The following is a 21,477-nucleotide window of genomic DNA, read 5'->3' as shown; positions in this document are numbered from 1 at the left end:
GTGATTGCAAATTGAATTTTGCCTGGCCAAAATCCCAAATACTCAAATGAAATTAAATGCGTGTGGAGAGTTTGCACTCTCAGTATTTATTATTTATAGACTGAACCTACAAATGCAAATGCCATCACCTGCTCCCAAAGCACTCCATGTATCCTGTGCACAGTCACTGAATTCCCAGGACTGTCCTAAGTGGCAGGGCACGTCCCTTCCCGTGTCCAGCACTGATCTGGAAGGTGTGTGAAGCCTGGGAATGCCAGCCAGCCAACAGGGATGCCTAGGGTGATCAATCACAGCATAATTCACACCCTGCACAAGCAATAGGGTTGCACTCTGGAGCACAGGGCAAGTGCTGGGCAAGCCGGGGACCCTTGCCGGTGGCAGAGACAGGTCATGGAGCAGCCAGCATCAACACCAACAGCTAGCTCTGCCATAACCAAGTGGTTCTCACAGCAACCAAGTGAGAATGGACCCTGCAGAGAAGATATAACTGGCAAACTGTTCCTGTAAAACCGCTTGCAGTCACAGCTTTACACTTGCCAGCTCTACCCTTGGCTTTCCTGAAGTTCCCTCCCCATGATGCAGATAGAGGGAGAAGGAGCTTTCAAACAGGACTCTGCTGGGAAGGCAGTATCAGGCTCACTCTCCCCCTCACTACTGTGGACTGCAGCAGCAATGAAGCCCAGCGCAGGAAAGAGGCAGCTCGGATCTGCCAAGAGCATCTGAAAAGCAGCATTGAACAGCACAGATGGGACCATTTTGATCACCTCACCTGCCATGCAGCTGCAGAGTGAACATAAATTCTGCCAAGCTTCAGTCTTCAGTTAGCTGGAACTTGCCTTTCACACGCAGGCACTGCAGGTTAAATCCTTCACGTGGCAACGTGACTACCCTGGTCTTCCACAGCTCTCCCCAAAGCACAGACCAATTCTCCTATAACCAGGAAAGGCCTTTTGAAGTGACCAAGGGTTTTAGGGGCCCTAGGGCACTGAACCATGGATGTCTGTGCCCATGTCTGCACACACGCACCGATGCACTTCTGCTGTGGGCTGACCTCACCCAAGGGCACGGTCTACGCTGCCATTTGGGTCCAGCTATGCCACACGGCAGGACAGCACAGGCTGCAGCCAAGGACATCAGCTGGACACAGAGAAGCCTCAGGAGTTCCCAAGTCTGCCCAAAACCACAGCTAGGCTGAGCCACCTTAGCAGCCCCTTGGAACCACATATTCCATCTTGGCTTGACTCCTGCTTTCAGCCGGCATTGCTCACAGAAGCAGTAGATTACTGCTGCAATGTAATGTAAAGGAGAATGATTTGGGCTCATTTTCTTGTTTTTCTACTGCTTCATTAGACACCCACAGGGCTGCCTTCCCTGGGGCTGGGGCAGACCCCACGCCTGTGTCTCCAGGCACTCGTGGAGGAGCACCCCGCAGGGTCAGAGCACCCCAGCGCAGAGGAGCTGTGGGACCGCACTGGGGGCACCAGCCCGGATTCGGCATCTCTCGGCGATCAGTCGTGACACCGGCGCTGCTCGCCGCGGGACCGGGGCCCACGGGCCAGGAGCCTCCCGTGCCGGGAGGGGCGCTGGGGTTACCGGGTGCAGATGGAAACAGCGGGGAGCTGCCGGGGGAGCGGGGGCGGTGAGGGCACCGTGCCCGGGGTGCAGCCTGCGGCGGCTCCTGGAGCACGGTACCGGGAGCGGCGCCGCTGGCTCCGGCGGTCCGGCAGGGCGGGGGCGGTGCCGCCGCTCGGGGCACGGCTGGGAGGCGGCGCCGGAGCCGCCGCGGTGCCGGAGCCGCTGCGGAGCCGCTCGGGGGCGGGCCGGGCCCGGCGGCCGTTCCGCCCCCCCGCGCTGCGGCCGGGGCTCGGCCCCGCTCCGTCCCGCGGTGCAGGGAGCCGGGCCGGTGCCAGGGCCGCCGCCCGGCCGGGCCGCAGCCCCCGCCGCCATGGCCCGAGTCTCGGCGATGATCAGCCCGGTCCTGGTGCTCTTCGGCTGCGACCTGTGCTTCGTGCGAGCCAGTAAGTGCGGCCGGGCCGGGAGGGCACCGGGGCTGCGCGTCCCTGCCGGGGACTCCCTGCCGGGCGCCCGTCCCTGCTGGGGGCTGCGCTCCGGGCCGGATCCCCGCCGGCCTCACGGCACCCCCGGCGTGGCCTTTTCCGCCGTCCCCAGGGCTCCTCGGGCACCCCCGGGCTCCGCGGCCTCCGAGCCCCCCGTGCCTTTGGCCGGCTCGGGTCCCTTCCCGGGCACGGCCCCGAGGGAGCTCCTGCCGGGGCAGGGACGGCGGTCCTGTCCCTTCGTGCCGCTGCTCGCTGCCACGCCGAGCTCGGCGCAGCCGGGACACCGCTGTCCTTGTGTCCTTCGCCTGGCCGGGGTGGCCCGCTGTCAGCAGCTGCTCGCCCCTCGGCAGGTCACCGAGACATCTGATCGAACTGCGAGCACCAGACGTGTTCTGCTCCGTTCTGCCGTGTTGCAAAACACGTACTGACGGATTCAGGAAGAGATGCAGTCAAGGGTGTTAAAAAGGGGCCACTTATTTTTAGAAGTGCAGTCTGGTGCTTGCTCCCTGCTGCAGCAGTAAGTTGGGCAAACATCTGGGTGCCCTTGAGCAGTAGCCCAAGGGCATGGGCCGAGGGGCAGGGCTGGTCCCCTCTCCGGATCGCAGCAGGATGGGGGGGCACCGGCGAAGCCGTGCTCCGTCCCTCATCCCTCTGCAGCACCGCATGTGCTGTTGCCAGCATGATCCCTCCTGAAGGGTGTCTGTCGGGCCCCTCTGCTGAGCCAAGGAGCCAGGATGCATGGCTTATCTGGTCCCATCTCCAGCTGCTCACCAGCCATCCCTCCTACTGCCCTCTGACCATCCCTCCTACTGCCCTCTGACCATCCCTCCTACTGCCCACTGGCCATCCCTGCCAGTGTCCAGCCACGGGCTGCAGCGCTGCTAGCTCTTCCCACCCCTTAATCAGACCCAAAAGGAGCACACTGCTGTACAGACAGGACAAAACCTGTGCCCAGCCTTAAGTAAGTGACTGTGCTTTCTGTGGGGGTGCCCCTTTTGTAATATGGCTTTAATGAAAAGTGAAGCTGGATCATTTATAAGTAATGTAGAATCATTAGCAGGTAATGCACTGAGCTAAACAGTGGCACACTTTTCCCAGAGAGCCCAGCAGCATTTTGACTTTATAGCCAGAATATATTGGCTTCAGAGAGCATGCTTTTTGGAGCCCTTGCATTCACAGATCTTTATGGCAACAGCTCTGGCACAAAGCTGCTCTGATTTCAGGTGCAGAGCAGGCTGGATGGTGCTAGATTAAATGTGAGGATTATACACCAAGATTTGTCCTTTGGAGGTCTGGTAACAACTCTGAGGTCTCGTCTTGAATTTCATAGAATCCTGGAATGGTGTGGCTCGGAAGGGACCCTAAAGGCCATCTCATTCCAATGGGCAATGACACCTTCCACTATCCCAAGTTGCTCCAAGCCCTGTCCAGCCTGGCTTTGAGCACTTCCAGGGATGGGGCAGCCACAGCTTTTCTGGGCACCCTGTGCCAGGGCCGCACCACCCTCACAGGAACAATTTCTTTCCAATAACCCATCTAACCCTGGCCTCTGTCAGTGAAATGCCGTCCCCTCCTTGTCCAAAATTCCTCTCCAGCTCTCTTGGAGCCCCTTTAGGCACTGGATATGGCTCCAATATCTTACCAGAGCATTCTCTCTGTGGTGAAAAACCTCAGCTCTCCCAGCCTGTCTCCAGAGCAGAGGTGATTGAGATTAAACACTGCTCTGTGTTACTAGGGTGAATTTCTCAAGTTTTGACTTCTGAGGCTTCTTGTCTTGTCTCTTCTTGTGTGCTCAGAAATGTATTTTCTGCAGTTCATTCAGCATCAAACTGTGCAAGGAACACTGCTTCTTCTAGTGCAGAACTGTAGCCTGCACACAGGTCTCCTGTCTCCCAGTCTCAGGGCTGCTGGCCTGGGTTGTGCACCAAGTGTGCTTGGGATGCCTGAGGTGTGGTGCACTGGCAAGCCTTGTGCATTGTGGCCCCATGTCCTCTCACCCTTCTCCTGCTGCTGAGGGGCAGCCCCTGCACAGGCCCTGTGCAAGCTCTGGCTAAATGCAGCTGGAACACTTGTCAGACCTGTGTGGACTCGGCAGCATGGCTTCAATTGGTGCCTTTGTTCTCACATCATCAAGTGACTCAATACCAGGGCAGTGTCTCAGCATCCTCAGCCTGAAAACCTCAGCTGGGATAGGCTGGGTGTCTCACAGAAGCCTAGAAAATTCCTGAGCAGAGCTGGACAGCTGTTACAAACTCCATCCACAAACTTCTGTGCCACAGAGATGTCAGACCCTGTCTTTAATTTCCTCACATACCCTTAAAGGTTGGTAGTCAAACTGCCCCCATCATGCATATTCAGGACTTTTTAAATTCTGTTAGGTGTATCCTGTGAGGCATCATGTCCTGTTCTTGCCCAAGGCCAGCTGGCAGGGTGGTCATATCTATGGTATTAAGCTCATGAGTTCCAAAGAGGGAGGCACATCAGTGCTACCTGTGAGGAACGGTTTTCTGGCCTTGTCCTAGCTTCCCAACCATTCCCGTGGTTTGGGCACGTATTGGCTGGTGCAGACCAAATCAGATCTTGGACCAATCTCCACCAGTGGATTCTTGGGCCATTCTGACCCCATTGTATCTGCTAGCACAAACCTAACTGCCTACCTAAGTGGGGTAACCTAGGACAATTGTTCTTATGCTTGAAGACAAGCAGAAATGTGCAGCCCCCCATGCACCCAGATTTTGAAATGCCTGGTCTGAGACAGCACAAGGGAGCAGTTGTTTGCTGGCTCAGGCTGCTGCCTGAGCTCAGCTGTTAGCTGAGCAGCTGACCTGACACCAGCCATGGCTGAGGCAGAAAACCAGACAAGGATGGAAGATAGCCCCATGGAAAAGAACCTGTGAGTGCTGCTTGACAGCACTTAAACATCATCTGGCCAAGAAAGCCAAGAGCATCCTGGCGTGTGTCAGCAGCAGTGGGGCAGCAGGACCAGGGCAGTGATTTTCCCCCTGTGCTGCACGCTGCTGAGGCACCTCGAGTCCTGGCCACTCACAGCAAGAAAGACAGAGGCTGGAGGTGTCCAGGGAAGGGAATGGAGCTGGGGAATGGACTGAAGCACAAGTCTGATGGGTGGCTGACAGAGCTGGGGGAACTCAGACTGGATACGGGGAGGCTCAGGGGGGAGCTTCTCACTCCCTACAGCTCCTTGACAGGATGGTGGAGCCACATGGGGGTTGGGCTCTGCTTCCAGGTAACAGGTGACAGGACAAGGGGAAGTGGCCTCAAGGTGCACCAGTGGAGGTTGTGGTTGGGTATTAGGAACAGTTTCTTCACTGAAAGAGTGGTTAAGCGTTGGACAGGCTTTCCAGGACAGTGGCGGATTCACCACGCCTGGAAGTGTTCAAGGAATGACTGGATATGACACTTTGCAATATTGGGGGCATGGGGTTATTCAAAGGTTGGAGCTGATGATCTTGGAGGTTTTTTCCAAACACAATGATTCTATAATTTAATCTACAGGAAGATCAGTTCCTGTGCTGACAGTACATACATCCTGGGCAATGGACAAGGCTGGGTCTGCCTTTGTTCAGCCTGTTTTGCTGCTGACTTGTAGGTAAGCAGGGTGTGCATTTAGTCAAGGCTTAGATTCCCTCCCTTTTATAGGTTAGGGATGAACGAGATCCCCACAGGCAAAACTCTACAGAGACACACTCTCTGTGGGATAAAGAATGTTTGAGTGTATCTTTGAATCCTTTCCAGTTTTCCAGACTCCTTTTCTGAAGGAGAAAAACAGAACCCTGTGGTTCCTTGTCTCTGGGGATCCCTCTCTCTTAGTGGTGTGGGAGACACACTCAGACCCAGGGTCTCTCTTCAAATATGTTTTCTGGGCTCTCCTCTCTCTTTTAATTGCCCTTGGCAGTCCACAACCCTGAATTTCTCAGAGCAGGAACCACAGCTTTCCTCTGGTTTGATCTGTAGCTGGGTGTATTCAGATGTGAATGAGTGCACTTAAACAGCTGACCTGCAAAAATCGTCTTTTTTTGCAGTCACTCTAATGGAGTTGTTTTTGGTGTCACAGTTGTCGTTTCTCTTGTTCTCAGGTGCCCCCTGGAACTCTTTTGTATTTAAATCACAGCACTGACTCTGTAGCTAGCTGCTACACAGGCAGCTTGTAGAAAGTCACTGACCTATATGTGGGGAATGAGAATACACAAACAGCAGCTTCAATGTTTTTCATGTGCTCCTGTGTCTAGTTTCCAGACAAAATTTGGCTTTGTGTGCAGGACTGTGTGGGATCTTGTTGTGCTCTTAGTGCTGTGAAATCTCAAAGTGGCAATGGTGCAGACCACGGATCAGTCAGGTTGGCTTTCCATAGAACAGCAGTGGCCAAGCATTGCTGCCGGCTTTGCAGCCAACGGCACAGTATTGCTGGTGATGCCCAAGATTTTTAGCTTTTTATGGTTTTCATATATTTGTGGCTATGTAGATTGTTAATCCACGGTTGTAGCTTCTAGTACTTTTCCTATCTTTCTTCCCTACATTTAGGAACAATAAGCTAATCTCATAAACACTTTTCTAAAAATATTGTTCAGTCTTATTCCAAGAGGAGAACCAACTACAAGGATGTTCTGTTTTCCAACCAGAATCTGGACCAGGCATAACAGAAGTGGAACTTCTGGACTGCTCCCAGTAAGGCAGGACCCCAGGAATTATTACCTAACTAACATTTTAATTGGACTGTATATGATAAGTATACTAATCAACTCCTCTTATAAAAGTTGTAGCATTACTACACCACATATGATTTTTGCCATATTGTGTACCTGAAAGCTTTCAAGTAAAGGTTTGCTTATAAATTCACTCTCAATGTTGTTGGGAAGATCTATTCTATTTTCCAGGCGTTAGTGGGACAGCCAGCTCTGCCTTCGGCATTGGCCTTTCCCCTTGCCCTGGAGCAAGCAGTAATTCCAGGCAGAGGAGATGGCCAGATTGAGTTGTAGAGTGTGTTCATGCCAAGGTGCCCCATTTTTCTGTCACAATCAATATATCATTGCTGTGTCTGGGCTGCTTACTGCGCAGTTCTGGGTGGTGTGCCAGGCATTTGTGGCGTGCCCATCCGTGGGGCAACCCCAGAACTCTGCACCTGCTCGCTGCTCATGCACAGAGTGGGCGGCTGCCTGCCAGCCCAGGAAGCACCGTGCTATGTGTGTGTTTCTGCTGGCAGGGCTCAGGCTTCTCCATCTGCTGTGCCACTCATCTCCTGGGAACGGGTTCACCAGGCAAGGTGCTCTCTGCAGCCCTAGCCAACGTGCTGCCATAGGCAGGTGTTGGAGAGGCCCCATGGTGATGTGCAGGGCTGAGTTCCTGTTCTGAGACATCTTCTTTTGCCTCTTTCCTGTGCCTCGCCGCGGTCCATGCCTGGCTCACCCAGACAGGCCACCGTCCCCTGTCAACGTGACTGTGACACAGCTGAAGGCAAACTCTGCCACGGTCTCCTGGGACGTACCAGAAGGAGACGTGGTCATCGGCTATGCCATTCTACAGCAGGTATGCAGGATCTGTCCCCAGGGGACTGGGGACACTGGTTACCAGCATGCTCCTATGCTAGTCCTTCTGCCGCAGTCTGGGGCTCCTCTGGCATCTGCCCCGTGCTGCTGAGCAGCTCGTGCCAGGGAGCCCCTCCTGAGCCTTCCACCCTGGTGGGAGGTGGAAGACTGTGGGCTGCATTGGGGGTAGCCCCTCCAATGGCTTCCCTGGGATTTCTCTAGGTAAGGATGGTAAGGATGGTGCATCAGCCATGACATAACCTTTCTTTGCTTGGCTGGCTGCACCTTTACAGCCCTGGATGATGGTAACTTCTCCGGGGAGGTGTCTGGCTCTCGGGCCATGCAGGCATGCTGAATAGAGAGTGCTGGCCAGTCTGGCCCACCCTGGGGTGGATGGCTGCCTGGGAAGGGAGGAGTGAGGGCATAGCCCTGCAGCTGGGGGCCTGTGCCTGGTGCAGCTGGAAGCAGCCTCCCGGGGCTGACAGCTCTTTCCTCTGGCAGAGGCAGGACGGGCAGATGCAGCGCTTCATCCGTGAGGTGAACACCACCAACCGTGCCTGTGTGCTGTGGGACCTGGCAGAGGATGCTGACTACATCATCCAGGTGCAGAGCATTGGCCTGTATGGGGAGAGCCAGGCTAGCAAGCGTGTCCACTTCCGCACCCTGAAGGAGACCGACCGCCTGCCTTCCAACAGCTCCAACCAAGGTGAGGCACCTCCTGTCAGCTCGCCCAGGTGCTGCTGGTGGCCACGCCTGAAGGCCTGTACAGCAGACAGGCAGGGATTCAGCAACCTGGGGGAAGGTGCTGCACTGAGCAACAGGTTGCTGGGGACACACAGGGCTGTACAGGTTTCTGTTGTGTCCATTGTGTGTCCACAATAATGCCCCCAAGCCATGGTTTGCAGCCCTCCTATCCCAGGTCTTGGCACCTATTCAGCTAGGCAGGCTGGCCACGACAGAGGCCTGCCCAGCTGCTGCTGTAGGAAGCCAGTACTGAACAGATTCTCTGATCTCCCAGTCTGCAGGCTACCAAAGGACAAATGACAGAGTGCCATGGTCTCCTTTACTGCTCATGTCTGTGTTGCCTTGGGGTTGCCTTCATGCTGGTCCATAGGAGAGAATCCAGGAATCCAAGACAGATGATGCCCATAGAGAGCATGGTAGTCTGTCTCCAGCACTAACCATGAGAGGGGTCTTGAGAATGGCAGGGCAAGCAGATGGCTGACTTTCCTCAGAACCTGTGTGTTACACTGACCTGCCTGCCCTGGTCGCTGTGTAGAGACCTTTGTGATTACTCGCATGCATTGTGCAGTCCCTACATGAACCCAAACAAGCTGTTGGAATCCCTGACTGCCTTTGTAGCAAGGATGGTTTATCTGACACAGGAAAGCCACAGACAGGATGTCACCCCACACCCTTCCTTGTTTGGGGGAGGTGGGCTTCTCTCCTTTGGAGTTTCTGAAATCCTCCAGTGTTGCTGTAGTGGGAGGGTATCTGCTGCCAGCCCTGCTTGGGGTCTCTTCTCTGCAGGTGACATCACCATGGAAGGGCTGGACAAAGACCGGCAGCTGCAGACAGGCGAGATTATCATCATTGTGGCTGTGCTGCTCATGTGGGCAGGTGAGTGCCACAAGCAGTGTTCTGGCAGGCTGAGGCACAGGTACAGTCCATGGTTCACAAAGAGTACGTGGCTCAAGACAGTACAGAGGCACACTAGTGAGGGTCTGGCACCCTTTCTAGTAAGTCCATTGAGTCTCCGTAGGTGCTGGAGCCAGTGGGATAAAAGGAGCAACTGCAGCCACTGCTCAGCAGTAATTGTGTGGAGTATATTGAAAAGCAGGAGACAGAACGGGACCTGGAATTACAGGGTGGGAGCATCCCAAATGACAGTGATGATTGTGCTGCTTGGGCCTTAGATGTCGTGACTGGTAACACTTCTGCACTAGCTGGTAGAGGCTGTGCCTCAGTCTGCTAACCCTGTAAAGTGGGTGATTTGCTCCTGTATGGCACACTTAAAGCCAGGGCAGGCGCAGGCTGCCCTGGGAGCATGGGAGCCTAGGAGGTAAAGTCAGCCCCTGACTCTGGCACATGCAGCTGCTGTGAATGGGAAGTCTTTGATCCCCTACTCCCTTCTCAGTAAATGTGGATTCTGTAGTGGCATCTTGCAGAAATTTCTCCTTGCCCTGGCCTTGACACTTTTCTAGGGCACTAGAAAAAAACAAAAAAACCCAAGATGACTGCTGGTGGTTCATACCTGGCACAGGTTGATGTGTCAGGATGGCAGCTGGGAAGAGTCAGGCCCAGTCTGTGTGTGCCTGTGTGTTATCTCACACACACTGGGGGCTGAGTGAGTCCAGCATGGTCACACCTGGGGGCATCGCTCCAGACTCCTGTGTCCAGGGTTCCCAGGTGTGGGACGTGCTGCCTGAGAGGCAGGCTGTGAAAGCATGACAGAGTGACTAACCCCACAGCCAGATTGCATAGACAGAGGCGAAGGCTAGCTTTTGTGAGAGTCAAAGCACCAGCTCAGTAACTTTAATGCCTTGCCAGAGGCACTCCAAAACCCACGCAGCTGCCCGCTGACCTCACTGTCCCTGTTTGAGTGCCTCAGCATCTGTCCTTGGCGAGTGCTGAGCACCCTGTGTGATCCAATGGCCTTAGCCACATCCATGCCCGTCTGTCCAAGGAAACTGGCCACGCGTGCAGAGGTAGCTGGGGTGGTGCAGGCTGATGTAGGTGGGTTTGCAGCACCCCAAGGAGCCCTGGGCACAACTGCCCTGCAGCTGGGATGCTGAGGGAGCCGCTGTGAGGGAGTCCTTCATGCAGTGTGTCTTTGGGCAGCGGTGATCGCCCTGTTCTGCAGACAGTACGATATCATCAAGGATAACGACTCCAACAACAACAAGGAGAAGACAAAGCCGTCCTCAGAGCATAGCACGCCAGAACGACCAAGTGGAGGGCTGCTGCGGAGCAAGGTGAGTGGGGAGGCTGGCAGGAGGGATGGCATGTGCCATCTGCTGGGGCTTGCAGCCTGGACACAGTCTGGCTCGCTCCTGAGATGGAAACACCCTGGCTTGTGCCCTCTCTGTCGGCTCCTAGGGTTCAGTGAGCCCTGGTCTCTGGGGCAGTTTATGTGCCCCATGGGTGATTGCAGGAGAAACACTGGAAGAGACAACAAGATAAAACAGCTGGGATAGCTCTTGCATTACAGGGTGGTACCTCACCTCTGTAACAGACCCTTCATCCTGCCCCTCCAAGGCTGCACCTCCAAACTCACCCTGCTCTGCTGAGTCTTGATGGCTGCTGCAGGCTGAGGGGCTCTGACATCAGGTCTGATCCCAGGGGTGCAGCAAAGCAGGGTCTTAAAGCAGATTTTTCTCTCATAGAAGAAATCTCCCTCGGTCAATATCATCGAGGTGTAAGTGCAACACCAGCTCTGCCATCTGGGATCTTGGGTGTCCTGCCAGAGCCAAAGCAGGCCTTGGAAGAAGAGGCAGCACCAGGTGTGCAGCCTGGAACTCAGCATGCGACGATCCACGTTACCAGAACTCCCGCTTTCCTGAGGGCACCTGTCTGGGGATGTGCATGGAGCCAGCTCCCAAGCCATGCATGCAGAGCATGGCCCTGCCCATCCCACACACCCGGCCCTCCTCCCCTCCCGGTGGGAAGCATGAAGCTGAGGACGGGTGCAGGGCCGCCCCACCGGCTGGGGTGGGAGGGAGCCGAGAGCCCCGAGGGGAGGCCATGTCCCTGTGCCAAAGCCCTGGGTGCAGCTGTGGCACTGACCGCCTGCCCGGCAGCGGGGCAGACCTTGCTCTCAGCTGCCTGTTCGGCCTTGGGGGTTGCTTGCAGAGAGCAGGAGCTGCTCCCCTCAGGGCCCTGGGGCTGAGGAACAAGGCAGTGCAGGCACTGCCCAGCTCTGCCAGGAGAGCTGTGGCCAGAAGAACTGTGGCCAGCTGGTTGGAGGGTTTGTCTGTGGGGCTGGGCCCAGCCAGCACAGGGGATGAGTGGATTGCTGCTGGAGAGCAGGGCTCCACTGCACCCTGTCATGGCTGTGCAGGGGCTTCAAATCCTCTGTCTGCTGCAGAGGACAAAGACACGAGGGATGATGAGGAGCTGGTGCTGTCCCAGGGGCCGGCCAGAGCCTGTGGCTGGGGCAGGGCGTGCTGGTGGGAGCCCCACAGGGCTGGGGGAGTTGGCAGCGTCAGGGCACGGCTGTGGCTGTGCTGTGTCCCTTGGCAGTGTCAGGGCACGGCTGTGGCAGTGCTGTGTCCCTTGGCAGTGTCAGGGCACGGCTGTGGCAGTGCTGTGTCCCTTGGCAGTGTCAGGGCACGGCTGTGGCTGTGCCGTGTCCCTTGGCAGCGTCAGGGCACGGCTGTGGCTGTGCTGTGTCCCTTGGCAGCGTCAGGGCACGGCTGTGGCTGTGCCGTGTCCCTTGGCAGCGTCAGGGCACGGCTGTGGCTGTGCTGTGTCCCTTGGCAGTGTCAGGGCACGGCTGTGGCTGTGCTGTGTCCCTTGGCAGTGTCAGGGCACGGCTGTGGCTGTGCCGTGTCCCTTGGCAGTGTCAGGGCACGGCTGTGGCTGTGCTGTGTCCCTTGGCAGTGTCAGGGCACGGCTGTGGCTGTGCTGTGTCCCTTGGCAGTGTCAGGGCACGGCTGTGGCTGTGCCGTGTCCCTTGGCAGTGTCAGGGCACGGCTGTGGCTGTGCTGTGTCCCTTGGCAGTGTCAGGGCACGGCTGTGGCTGTGCTGTGTCCCTTGGCAGTGTCAGGGCACGGCTGTGGCTGTGCTGTGTCCCCAGCAGGGCTCAGTGCTGGCACTTTCAGGCTGTTTGAGGGGAGCTGCCAAGCACTTTTTGAGCAGCACAGCGCCTGTGCTGCTTGGAGGAGACGATGTGGTGAGGCCTACAAGGTCTCAGTTGGAGGGAATGGGGTGGAACAAGGAGGCTCCCTGCTGCCCTGGCTGCTGCTCTTCCTCCATGCTCTGCTCTGCAGCCTGCCACAGACAGGCTCTGCAGCCCTGGACTCAAGCACCACAGGATCCAGTGTCTTCCAGGAATAAATCTCCCAGTAAAAGCACTTTCAGGACTTTTCCTTCCAGGTGCTGCTCAGCTCCTGCTGCAGGACTAGGCAGGGGAGGGACAGGATAAGCAACTCCTGTGGCAGGGTCTTTTCAATAAAAGCATCCTGGCTCAAAGGCAGCATCAGAGCTGCAGGTCTCTGTGTGTGTCCATGCATGCATATATGTACAGTGCTTGAATGCATGTGTCCTGGCCCATAGGAGATGTGCTGTGCAAGAGCTGGAGGTCCTCCATGGTCACCTCACACCCCTCTGGCCCTTGAGGGAGACCTGCTGCTACAGGCTGGGCCCTGTGGTGCTGCTGGGCCAGCTGCAGGCTGTCCCACTGAGGGTGGCACCAGAGACATCCCAGCAGCAGGGCCAAGAAGGGGGACAAGGTCTGACCCTGACAGGCTGCTGGCCAAAGGGGCCTGTGCTGCTCCCTGCCCAAGTGAGGAGAGGGGTACCTGAGGAACAACTGCACCATGGCAGTGGGGTGCCACTGCTGCTGGGCTGTAACCTGGGCTGCAGGGAGCATGGCCACAGCTCCAGAGACACCAACACCTTGTTTGGCCTGCTAGCTTTTTTAACGAGGTACATTAGAAAAACTAGGGCTGTCAGGGAAATAAAAAAAAGTTTTAAGGATGTTCTAGTGCCCTGGAAAATATTTAGAAGTTCTGTCTTGAATGTCATAGCAGACATACCTGCTATCATGAGATTTTTAGCCAGGGCAGAGGCACACACAAAGATTCAAAAGATCAGACTCTGTAGCAGAGGTGAGGAACTAGGGAAGGCACAAAAAAAAGTCAAAATGCAGAGGTTTTGACCAAATAAGAAAGGGAACACAAGTCTGACATTAAATGTAAAATCAAATTGTGTTGTTGAGGAAAAAGCACTTTCTCTCTGAAAAAAAAAAAAAACAAACAAAAACCCCCAAAATGACAAACAACCAACCAAACAAAAATAAAACTTTAAAAAAAACCAACAAAAAACCCCAAAACATAAAAAACACAAACAAACCTGAAGTCACCACTTCTCAGACTACAGCGGTGCAGGAGGGCAGGGAGGATGAGTGCTGGAAGCTGAGGGCCTGGCAATGACCTGCTCACCCTACCAAGTTACATGTTGTTCTGTACTCCCAGCTGAGGGAGAAGAGGCATGAAACCACATTCAAGGTGCAAAACCTGAATTGAAAAAAACCATGCACAGCTCTTGACTGATCCATGGCACCCAAGGCCTCTCTCACTGAGAGACTGGCCCTGCCACCCCAGCTGCAGCCAGCAATCAGTGCTCAGCTGGGCTGCCAGCGCCTGAGAAGGGCAGCCGTGCAGAGATGTGACAGAACCCAGCAGTGAGGGGATTGGCCAGAACACAGCTGCTAAAGAAACTTGCTAATAAACCAGACATGCTGCAGCCTCCCCTGGTCCATCTGGGGAAGGAAACCAAGTGCATGGCTTGCCTCTGTAGAGCACAGCTGGGCTGCAGCAGGACAGAGACACTTCAGAACAGCTGGCACACAAGGGCTTGTGTCTGCCTTGGCCTCAGCGTGGTGAGCATCAGCTCCTATCAGTGCAGGGGACATTCACAGGTGCCCTGGCAGCCCTCAGCACAAGGAGGAACTGCTCCCTCAGGGCTCACAGCCAAGGAAGATGTGGGAATTCCAGGCTCCATGAGCTTGGCACACAACAGGCAGTGCAGGAGACGCAGGACCCTGCATGCTTGTGCATGGCGCCCATCCAGCACTCAAACCCAAATGACAACAGTAAAAAACTCAGTTTATTTCTCTATAAAGGCAGAGCTTTCCTTTAAAAACCAGGCCATTTCACTTGTGAGAGGGTATGGGGCTGAACTGCAGGGGCAAGGCCTTCGTCACACACTGCTCCAGGCCAAGAGCTGTTGCTCCCTGAGGATGCACACTGCCTGCATCAGGCAGGCTCAGAGCACACGGGGTGGTCCTGCATGGCCTGGGAGTGAGCAGAGCGAGGAGCGTGGGAGCCCAGCCCAAGCTGGGAGCAGCTGCAGCTCGAGGAGGTTCATGCAGGCAGCACAGCACAAGGAGCAGGTGTTGCAGCCTGTGCACTCCACGGCAGCAGTGCCAGCAGCCCCCGTGCCGGAGGGCAGCGGCAGGCACTGGCTGGCCCAGGTGCAGGCACAGGGTGAATCCTGAGTGGCTGGTCCATTGTTGCAGAGATTTGGCTTAGCCCAGGGGAGTCTTGGGGTCAGCAGTCCTGGGGCCAGTGCTGGGGCAGTCTCCAGCCCCTGCCAGCACCATCCAGCTGTCCGGGGGTGGCCCCAGGCGGTAGCACAGTAGCTGTGCTGTAGGAGAGCTTGGTGGGGGCACAAGAGGTATTAGTTCTGAAAAGTGAGAGAAAGGAAGGCATGGACCATAAGGTGTATGGCTGGGAGCCCAGCACAGCCTGCGAGGGGAAGCAGACATTCCCAGGTGTGCATCAGCCCCCCCTTGCCTTACAGAGGACATGGGGGATGAGCCAGTGCAGCACTGAGGAAACTTACCTGCTGGGCTGTGGGCTCCCCTCCCCAGCTCCTCCATGCTGCTTTGGAAGAGAACACAGCATCCATCATACCCCAAGCACGGCCTCCTGAGAGACATGGCATGCTCGCGACCCTGACATGGCAGGAATGGCACAGCAGCAGCCGGTGCTGGGAGTGCAGAAGGCCCTAAGCCCCCTTGCTTCCAAACTCTCTTCCCAGGCCAGCCTGTCCCCATATCCCCTTCCCATCAGGAGCCCCATGTCCTAGGGGATCGTGCTTCGCTGGGCTCCAGGTACAGCTCCAGCCTGTGCACACACGGTTCCCAGGTGACGCTGGCTCAGCCCAAGCTCAGACCTCAGCTGGGTGCCCACTGCCACGTCCATGGAGAACAGCCATGATGGAATGGGCCTCACAGGCCCACCTGCAGCACTTCTGCAGACCTGCAGGTTGATCCCCTGCTGCTGGACTGTTCCATCAGCTCCTCACCAGCACAGGACACACACAGTTAAGCTCAGCCCACAGCCCCAGTCCATGCAGAAGTCAGCATGACCAGGCCTTCATCCTAGTCCAACTGCCAGAGAAATCAGTGGGAGAAGAGGGACAACTGAGTCCCATGTGACAGGCATGTCTGGACAGGCTGGCCTCAGCAGAGACTGGCAGAAAAAGAGTAAGAAACATTTCTAGGTACATCTGTCCCCCCATATCTCTGCTGCAAAAGCATGCTCTGATCCTCCACCACTCAACCCTCTGTTCACTTGAGCTCTCAGCTGATAGAAGCTGACAAAGACCAGGAAGCATCCCCCTTGGTTCCAAGCAGCTCTCCTCCATGATGCCACCATGCCCACGACCCAAGCAGCTCCCCTTGCATGGGGCACAGAGAAGGAAACAAGACAGGGTTCATCAGAGAGATCTCTGAATAAAAGCAGCAGCTTACCACCTACCCAGATAAGGTTTCACTGATACTATCATCTTCCTCCTCCTCCAACTCCTCCTCCTCCTCCTCCTGGCAAGCAAGCAAACAAAAACCCACCATGACATCTCATTGCACGGGCAGGTCTCTGCAGGAGCAAGGCTGGGCTGCTCAGACCCCATCTGGCCCTTCACTAGACAGTCACTCCCCAGGCACAGTACAAAGGTTTCTAACAAGCAGTGGGGGAAAGGCTCCAGTGCTGGACTGCCAGAACCCTCTGGCCTTGGGCACACAGGCCATAATTCGACCCATGTCCCCTGCAGGTACAAAGCCCCAAAGAGAAGCTGTGAGCATGGACCATGCTGACAGAGCTGCTGACACAGAGCACCTCTGCCCTGGGACAGTGGTAGGTGGGCACACCCTGCAGCTAGAGGGGCAGGCAGAGACTACCAGGAACAGGCTGCACACAGGTACAACCCCAAGCACTGCCAGGCTGGACTCACACTGGAAGCATGAGGCCAAAGACCAAGCATCCAGAAGCTCCCAGACAGGGACATAGTGAGACCAGTATGACAATGCTCCAGTTGCTGTGGCCATGCAGGAAGTGCAGTGCAGACGGGCTGGGCTGAGCCTTAGCCCAGGCTGGCAGGATGATGATCCAAGGGTCCCCTCCTTCAGAAGCAGCTCTCACCCCAGCCATGAAACCAGGTGTGCAGCCCAGGTCCCAGGTCCCTGTGTGACAGGGCCAGCAGAGCAGGGCTGAGGCTGCAGCAGCGCTAGGCCTTACAGCAGAGCTCCTGGAGCACGGACACCAAGGAACTGCACCTGCTGTGTGAGCCACACAGCACAGTGCACCTCCTCACATCAGGCTGCCATGTGCGATGGGGGCTGTGCAGGTGTCAGCTGGGCTCTGGGAGGGCAGGAGCAGGGAGCTGCACAGGGGTCACTCTGTCCCTGCCCTAATTGCAGACAGCCCTGGGCATGGGCCTGACTTGCTCATACTGTACCCCAAACTGGTGTGTGAAGGGAGCACTCCCTGGGGGGGCTGGCTCACAGGGTCTGCCGGGCTCACTGCTCTCCAAGACACATGAAGGGTGAAGGGGCTGATCCTGCCTAGAGCCTGGGACAGGGCAAAAGCAGCAGAGTTAGTGCCTGCAACCTGCAGAAAGCCCAGCTGGGAATGTACAGGCAAGACTGTGGGTGAGGAACAGGGAATCTCTGCTGTGCAGGCAGGAGGGTGCAAACATGGGCAGCTGCCACCAGGCCCTGAGCTGGGCTACAACTCAGGCAATGCACAGCAGTTCGGCATAGAGAGCAGGTACACCTCCCACCCCAGACAGATGGGGGAGTGGCAGAGAACACAGCCATGAGGACAACACTGGTGTGTTTCACCAGTCAGGCAGCAAGCCATCTCCCCTCCACACAGCCCAGGACAGGGTCCCACACCAGAGACACTGATCCCAGGGCTATGCAGAGAGATACACCTAAGAAATTCCTCCTACCTGCATGTGTTGCTTCCCAGAGATCCAGTGCCATCTGAAAGGCCTGGGCCACAGTCAAAGTAACAGCCTGGGCCTGTGTACATGAAAGAGAGGGAATGTCCACTTCCACCTGGAGTCTCAGTCCAGGATAACCCCACTGCCATGAAATCTGAGACCACCCCCAGCATCCCTTGCCGCCTTTCTCTGCAGAATACACAGATGGAAGGCCAGAGCCCAGTTCTGTGTCTGTCTGCCTCTGGGGCCAGCCACCCTGAGGAGCAGACCCTCAGGAGCTGGGATAGCAAATCCCCCTTTGCTCACTCTTTGCTCTGCAGCACACGAGCACACTTGCTGCCTGGCTCCAAATCCAGCTGAGGCTCACAGAGGCAATGGCCTTCTCTTGCTGAAGGGAAAGAAAGCAGGCCCTTGCTCCCACCCCTACCTCGCAGAGCCAAGAGCAGAAGGCAAGTGCTTACAATCTTCTTCTTGGGTGAGAGGAAGGCATGGCACTCCAGTGCCCCGCTCTCCTGGCTCTGGGCAACATAAGCAAAGACTTTGTTCTGCAGCTTGTCTGTTGTGCAGTAGGAGATCCTGTGGGCAGAGAGGAGCTGTCAGGACAATCCAGGACCCCAGCATGGGACTTCTGCTGCACTCCCAGCACATCAACAAGCACTGCTGGCAACCTGAGGCTTTCACCTGCCCGAGCTGACCAGGCAACCCCCAGCAAGGGCCAGAGGCTGCCAGGTACCTGCAGTAGTTAAGAGATCACTGCATCCACAGGCACTCCCTCCTGTGCCATCCCAGAGTCCTGCACTTTACTGACAGCCAGCTCAACCCAGTGTGTGAACTCAAGCACTGGGACAAGAGGAGCACAGAAGGGTGGGTGACTGCCTCCAAGGACACAGCTGGAGGCCAGGCAGAGGGATAGTCTGACCTGGCACATCAGCTGTGGTGCTGAGACCTACATTTTGCAGCAAAGAGATGTCCTGTCTCTGCTTCCCATCTAGCCACCAGACTGCATGCACACTTAACTGCCCTCACACCCAGCACCCACAGACATCCAACCCAGCCAAAGGACAAGTGGCAGCAGGATAAATCAACATCAGCTCTCACAGCATCTGCCTTTAGCCTGCCCAAGTAAGCTGCAGTTTCTGGCACCCTGCCGCCAGAAGGATGGTCCCATGGCAGTGGAGACAGACATGCAGTCCTGGCCTAACTCTGGAGCTTTCCAGTGATGAGCCTCAAAATCCTGCTGAATGCCAAAAGAGACAAGCAGGGCACAGGGAGGTGATGGATGGGCTGATGGATGCAAGGCCACCCAGGACCCTGTCTACACTCAGCCTCAGCCAGTGCTGGGAGCACAGCAGAGAGAGGGCACAGGCCTCAGGGAGCCAAGGAAAGACCTAAGCTTGAAGGTACTGCTGGCAGAAGGCTCAGCCCTCCCTGGCTGCTCAAATTCCCATCAGTCTTCAGCTGGCTGCTGGGGAACACCCAGCCCACACCCATGACATGCCCACCTGTAGATGGAGATGTTCTCCACCATCTCCTTAGTGTCTGCATCCTGTAGTGAGATGCCCCTTGGAGACACTGTCAGAATCACCTTCTGAAACTTGCGAGCTCCAACCCGTGCCTGGCAGTGGAAAAACACCAGCAATCTCTCTGCAAACCTGGCAAGGGTCTTCACCTCACCCCCCTGCTGGAAGGAGCCCTGCAGACTGTACAGCATTGCTCACTTGGATACTTGCTGCAAAGGCTCCTGCTGTAGGGATGGGACAGCAAAGCCTGGCAAACAGGCATGCCCTGCACAGAACACTCTTCAAATCTGTTCACACTACTGTCACACAGACAAGAAGGGGCAGACCCCACCTCTCCCAGTACATCACCCTCTTCTCCGTGCTGTGGCAGGCACAGCTCTGCTCCCAGCCAGGTTCAGGTGTGGGAGCAGGTGGCTGGGGCTGTCCTGCAGGAAGACAGCTTCCCCACAGCACACAGGCAGACACCGGCAGCCTCCTGCATACCACCCTCCTCTTGGGAAGGGCATAGTCCCTCACTGGAGTTCAGGGCTAGGACACAGACACTTTCCTGGAGTGCAGGGGCTGGGCTCTGACCCCAGCACCCCAGGGCCCCAGGACTGGGTCTCACCGTGGCCACGATCCTACGGATGGCAGCAGCAGCCATGTCTTCTCCTTTTGGCTTTTCTACCAGCGTCATGCCCAGATACTTGAGGGTGAAGCACATCCCCTCAAGCAATGGCTCCTGCATATCAGCCCAGCTCTCAGGAAGCTCTGCAAAGACAAAAGCCCTTAGAAGCCATGTGCCAGCAACCCCACAGCTAGTCCTGCCAGAGCCACCCCGCCCATGGCTCCCAGCAGCAGTGTTGCTCCCACTCTCCTGGCTCTGTGACACTCTCATAAGAGGAACAGGAAAGGGCAGTTCACCCTCTAGCCCTGGAAGGCCAAGCTCTGTCAGCACAGACAGACAGCTCCTGCGTATCTGCACAGGGCTGAGGATGCTGCAGCCCTCACTGCTGTCTGCAGAAGCCTTGCGTTCCTGGGTCTCATCTGCTCATGTGTTTCATTACAAACAAAATGTTCTCTGTAGTGCATTCATCTCAGCCACCTGAGCTGCGGGCACACCTGAAGAGCAGCAGCATTCACTGCCATGCTCAGCTCAAATTCCTCAGACTGGTCCAGTGTAAGCAAAGCCAAACCCCTTGGCATCTCATCTGCAGCAGCCCCTGGGCAGGGGCAGCCTAGTCAGCGCATGTGAGCCAAGCTGAGGTGACTGGGAAGCAACTGCACCACAGAGATGCTTTGTTAAGAAAGAGATGGGAATTGCCAAGGTATGTACTGCTCACACTGAGCTAATATTTTTCAGGGTTATTTTCACCTCTTCCCTGGGATTTGCTCCCTGAGCATTACTGGCACACTTGCAGAAGGGTCCAACTCATAATTGGAATAATCTGAGCCCACAGGGAAATCAGGAGACCTTATTTGCACAGCATACTCTTGCACAAGTGGCAACTATCAGGGAGGCTGCCTGGTGCCATGCAGGCAGCAGTGACCTCCACCCCGGGCAATAGAATCCCGTGTGACTCCAAACTCTGAGGGCAGTCCAAGTATACCAGGGCTGCCAGGGCAAGTGCTGCTGCTCCAGAAAAGCCTTGAGCAGCTGACTGAGAGCAGCCAGACATGGCCCTCCTGTACCACAGGGTGCCTGCAGGGTCATGAAATCATGGAGTGGTTTGGGTGGGAAAGGACCTTAAAGCTCATCCAGTTTCAATCCCACAGGCAGGAACACCTTCCCCTAGACCGGGTTGCTCCAAGCCCCGTCCAGCCCCCCGCAGAACGCCTCCAGGGGTGTCCGTGGCTCGGTCTCGGTTCCTGCCGGGCCGCACTCAGCACGGGCTGGCCTGGCACGCTCCCGCACCGGAGGCCGGGGAGGTCCCGGTGCTGCCCAGCGTGTTGCAGCGCCAGGCACAGCCCCCAGGCCCGTCAGCCCCTTGGCTCATTCACAAGTGGGGCGGGAGGCGGCAGCCCGGGCAGCGGCGCAGGGAGGGCTCGGCCAGAAGCTGCAGCGCTGCGGTGCCCCGGCCGGCAGCGCCCCGTCCCTTCGGCCCGACCCCCTCACCTCCCCCAGCCCGGCAGCCCCCACGGCCGCTCCCGCCCCCGGCCCTCCAGGCCCCTCAGACCGCCCGGCAGCAGGCAGCGGCCGCACTCCGACTGCGCCGAGCTGCGGGCTCGCTGCCCGGAGCGATGCCCGACCCCGACCCTCGCTCCCGCCCGCACTCACTGCGCCGCCGGCGGAGACCCAGGCCGTGCCGGGCCAGGCGCGGGCTCCGCAGCACGGCGCGCCCCGCCGCCCGCAGCGCCTCCATCGCGGAGCCGGGATCGAGCCGAGCCGAGCGGTCCCTGCCGGTGTACCGGGGGGGGTCGGTCCCC

General features: G+C 56.8%; 3 protein-coding genes across 12 annotated transcripts; 2 read left to right on the top strand and 1 right to left on the bottom strand.

Moving 5' to 3' along the window:
- The first annotated feature begins 1,880 nt into the window (after positions 1 to 1,880).
- FNDC4 (fibronectin type III domain containing 4) lies at positions 1,881 to 12,802 on the top strand. 2 transcript variants are annotated; one of them, XM_033054267.1, is made up of 6 exons: positions 1,881 to 2,018; positions 7,483 to 7,598; positions 8,099 to 8,303; positions 9,128 to 9,217; positions 10,439 to 10,572; positions 10,984 to 12,802. In XM_033054267.1, exons 1-6 carry the CDS (start codon positions 1,946 to 1,948, stop codon positions 11,017 to 11,019), a joined length of 654 nt encoding a protein of 217 aa, XP_032910158.1. In that variant the 5' UTR covers positions 1,881 to 1,945; the 3' UTR covers positions 11,020 to 12,802. The 2 variants fall into 2 exon arrangements, with proteins under 2 accessions (XP_032910158.1, XP_032910159.1); XM_033054268.1 differs by having other exon boundaries at positions 1,892 to 2,018; positions 10,987 to 12,802.
- LOC116993538 lies at positions 11,177 to 12,802 on the top strand. Of its 3 annotated transcripts, XM_033054258.2 has the most exons (3): positions 11,177 to 11,805; positions 11,966 to 12,311; positions 12,392 to 12,802. In XM_033054258.2, the coding sequence occupies exons 1-3, from the start codon at positions 11,177 to 11,179 to the stop codon at positions 12,653 to 12,655; spliced, it is 1,239 nt and encodes a 412-aa protein (XP_032910149.1). In that variant the 3' UTR covers positions 12,656 to 12,802. The 3 variants fall into 3 exon arrangements, with proteins under 3 accessions (XP_032910149.1, XP_032910148.1, XP_032910147.1); XM_033054257.2 differs by having other exon boundaries at positions 11,966 to 12,802; XM_033054256.2 differs by having other exon boundaries at positions 11,177 to 12,351.
- Positions 12,803 to 14,410: 1,608 nt separating this feature from the next.
- LOC116993540 (low density lipoprotein receptor adapter protein 1-like) lies at positions 14,411 to 21,428 on the bottom strand. Of its 7 annotated transcripts, none has more exons than XM_033054264.2 (9): positions 21,329 to 21,413; positions 19,679 to 19,821; positions 19,054 to 19,166; positions 18,013 to 18,127; positions 17,558 to 17,630; positions 17,063 to 17,175; positions 16,087 to 16,148; positions 15,167 to 15,207; positions 14,411 to 15,007 (listed from the first exon to the last, which is right to left on the bottom strand). In XM_033054264.2, the coding sequence occupies exons 1-9, from the start codon at positions 21,411 to 21,413 to the stop codon at positions 14,850 to 14,852; spliced, it is 903 nt and encodes a 300-aa protein (XP_032910155.1). In that variant the 3' UTR covers positions 14,411 to 14,849. The 7 variants fall into 7 exon arrangements, with proteins under 7 accessions (XP_032910155.1, XP_032910156.1, XP_032910150.1 ...); XM_033054265.2 differs by having other exon boundaries at positions 15,167 to 15,204; XM_033054259.2 differs by having other exon boundaries at positions 14,411 to 15,207; positions 21,329 to 21,428.
- Positions 21,429 to 21,477: the final 49 nt, after the last annotated feature.

The sequence above is a fragment of the Catharus ustulatus genome, chromosome 3 (assembly GCF_009819885.2).
Source record: "Catharus ustulatus isolate bCatUst1 chromosome 3, bCatUst1.pri.v2, whole genome shotgun sequence".
Taxonomy (NCBI): domain Eukaryota; kingdom Metazoa; phylum Chordata; class Aves; order Passeriformes; family Turdidae; genus Catharus; species Catharus ustulatus.
The sequence above is the reverse complement of the archived record's forward strand: the minus strand, read 5'-3'. Positions and strand labels throughout refer to the sequence as shown.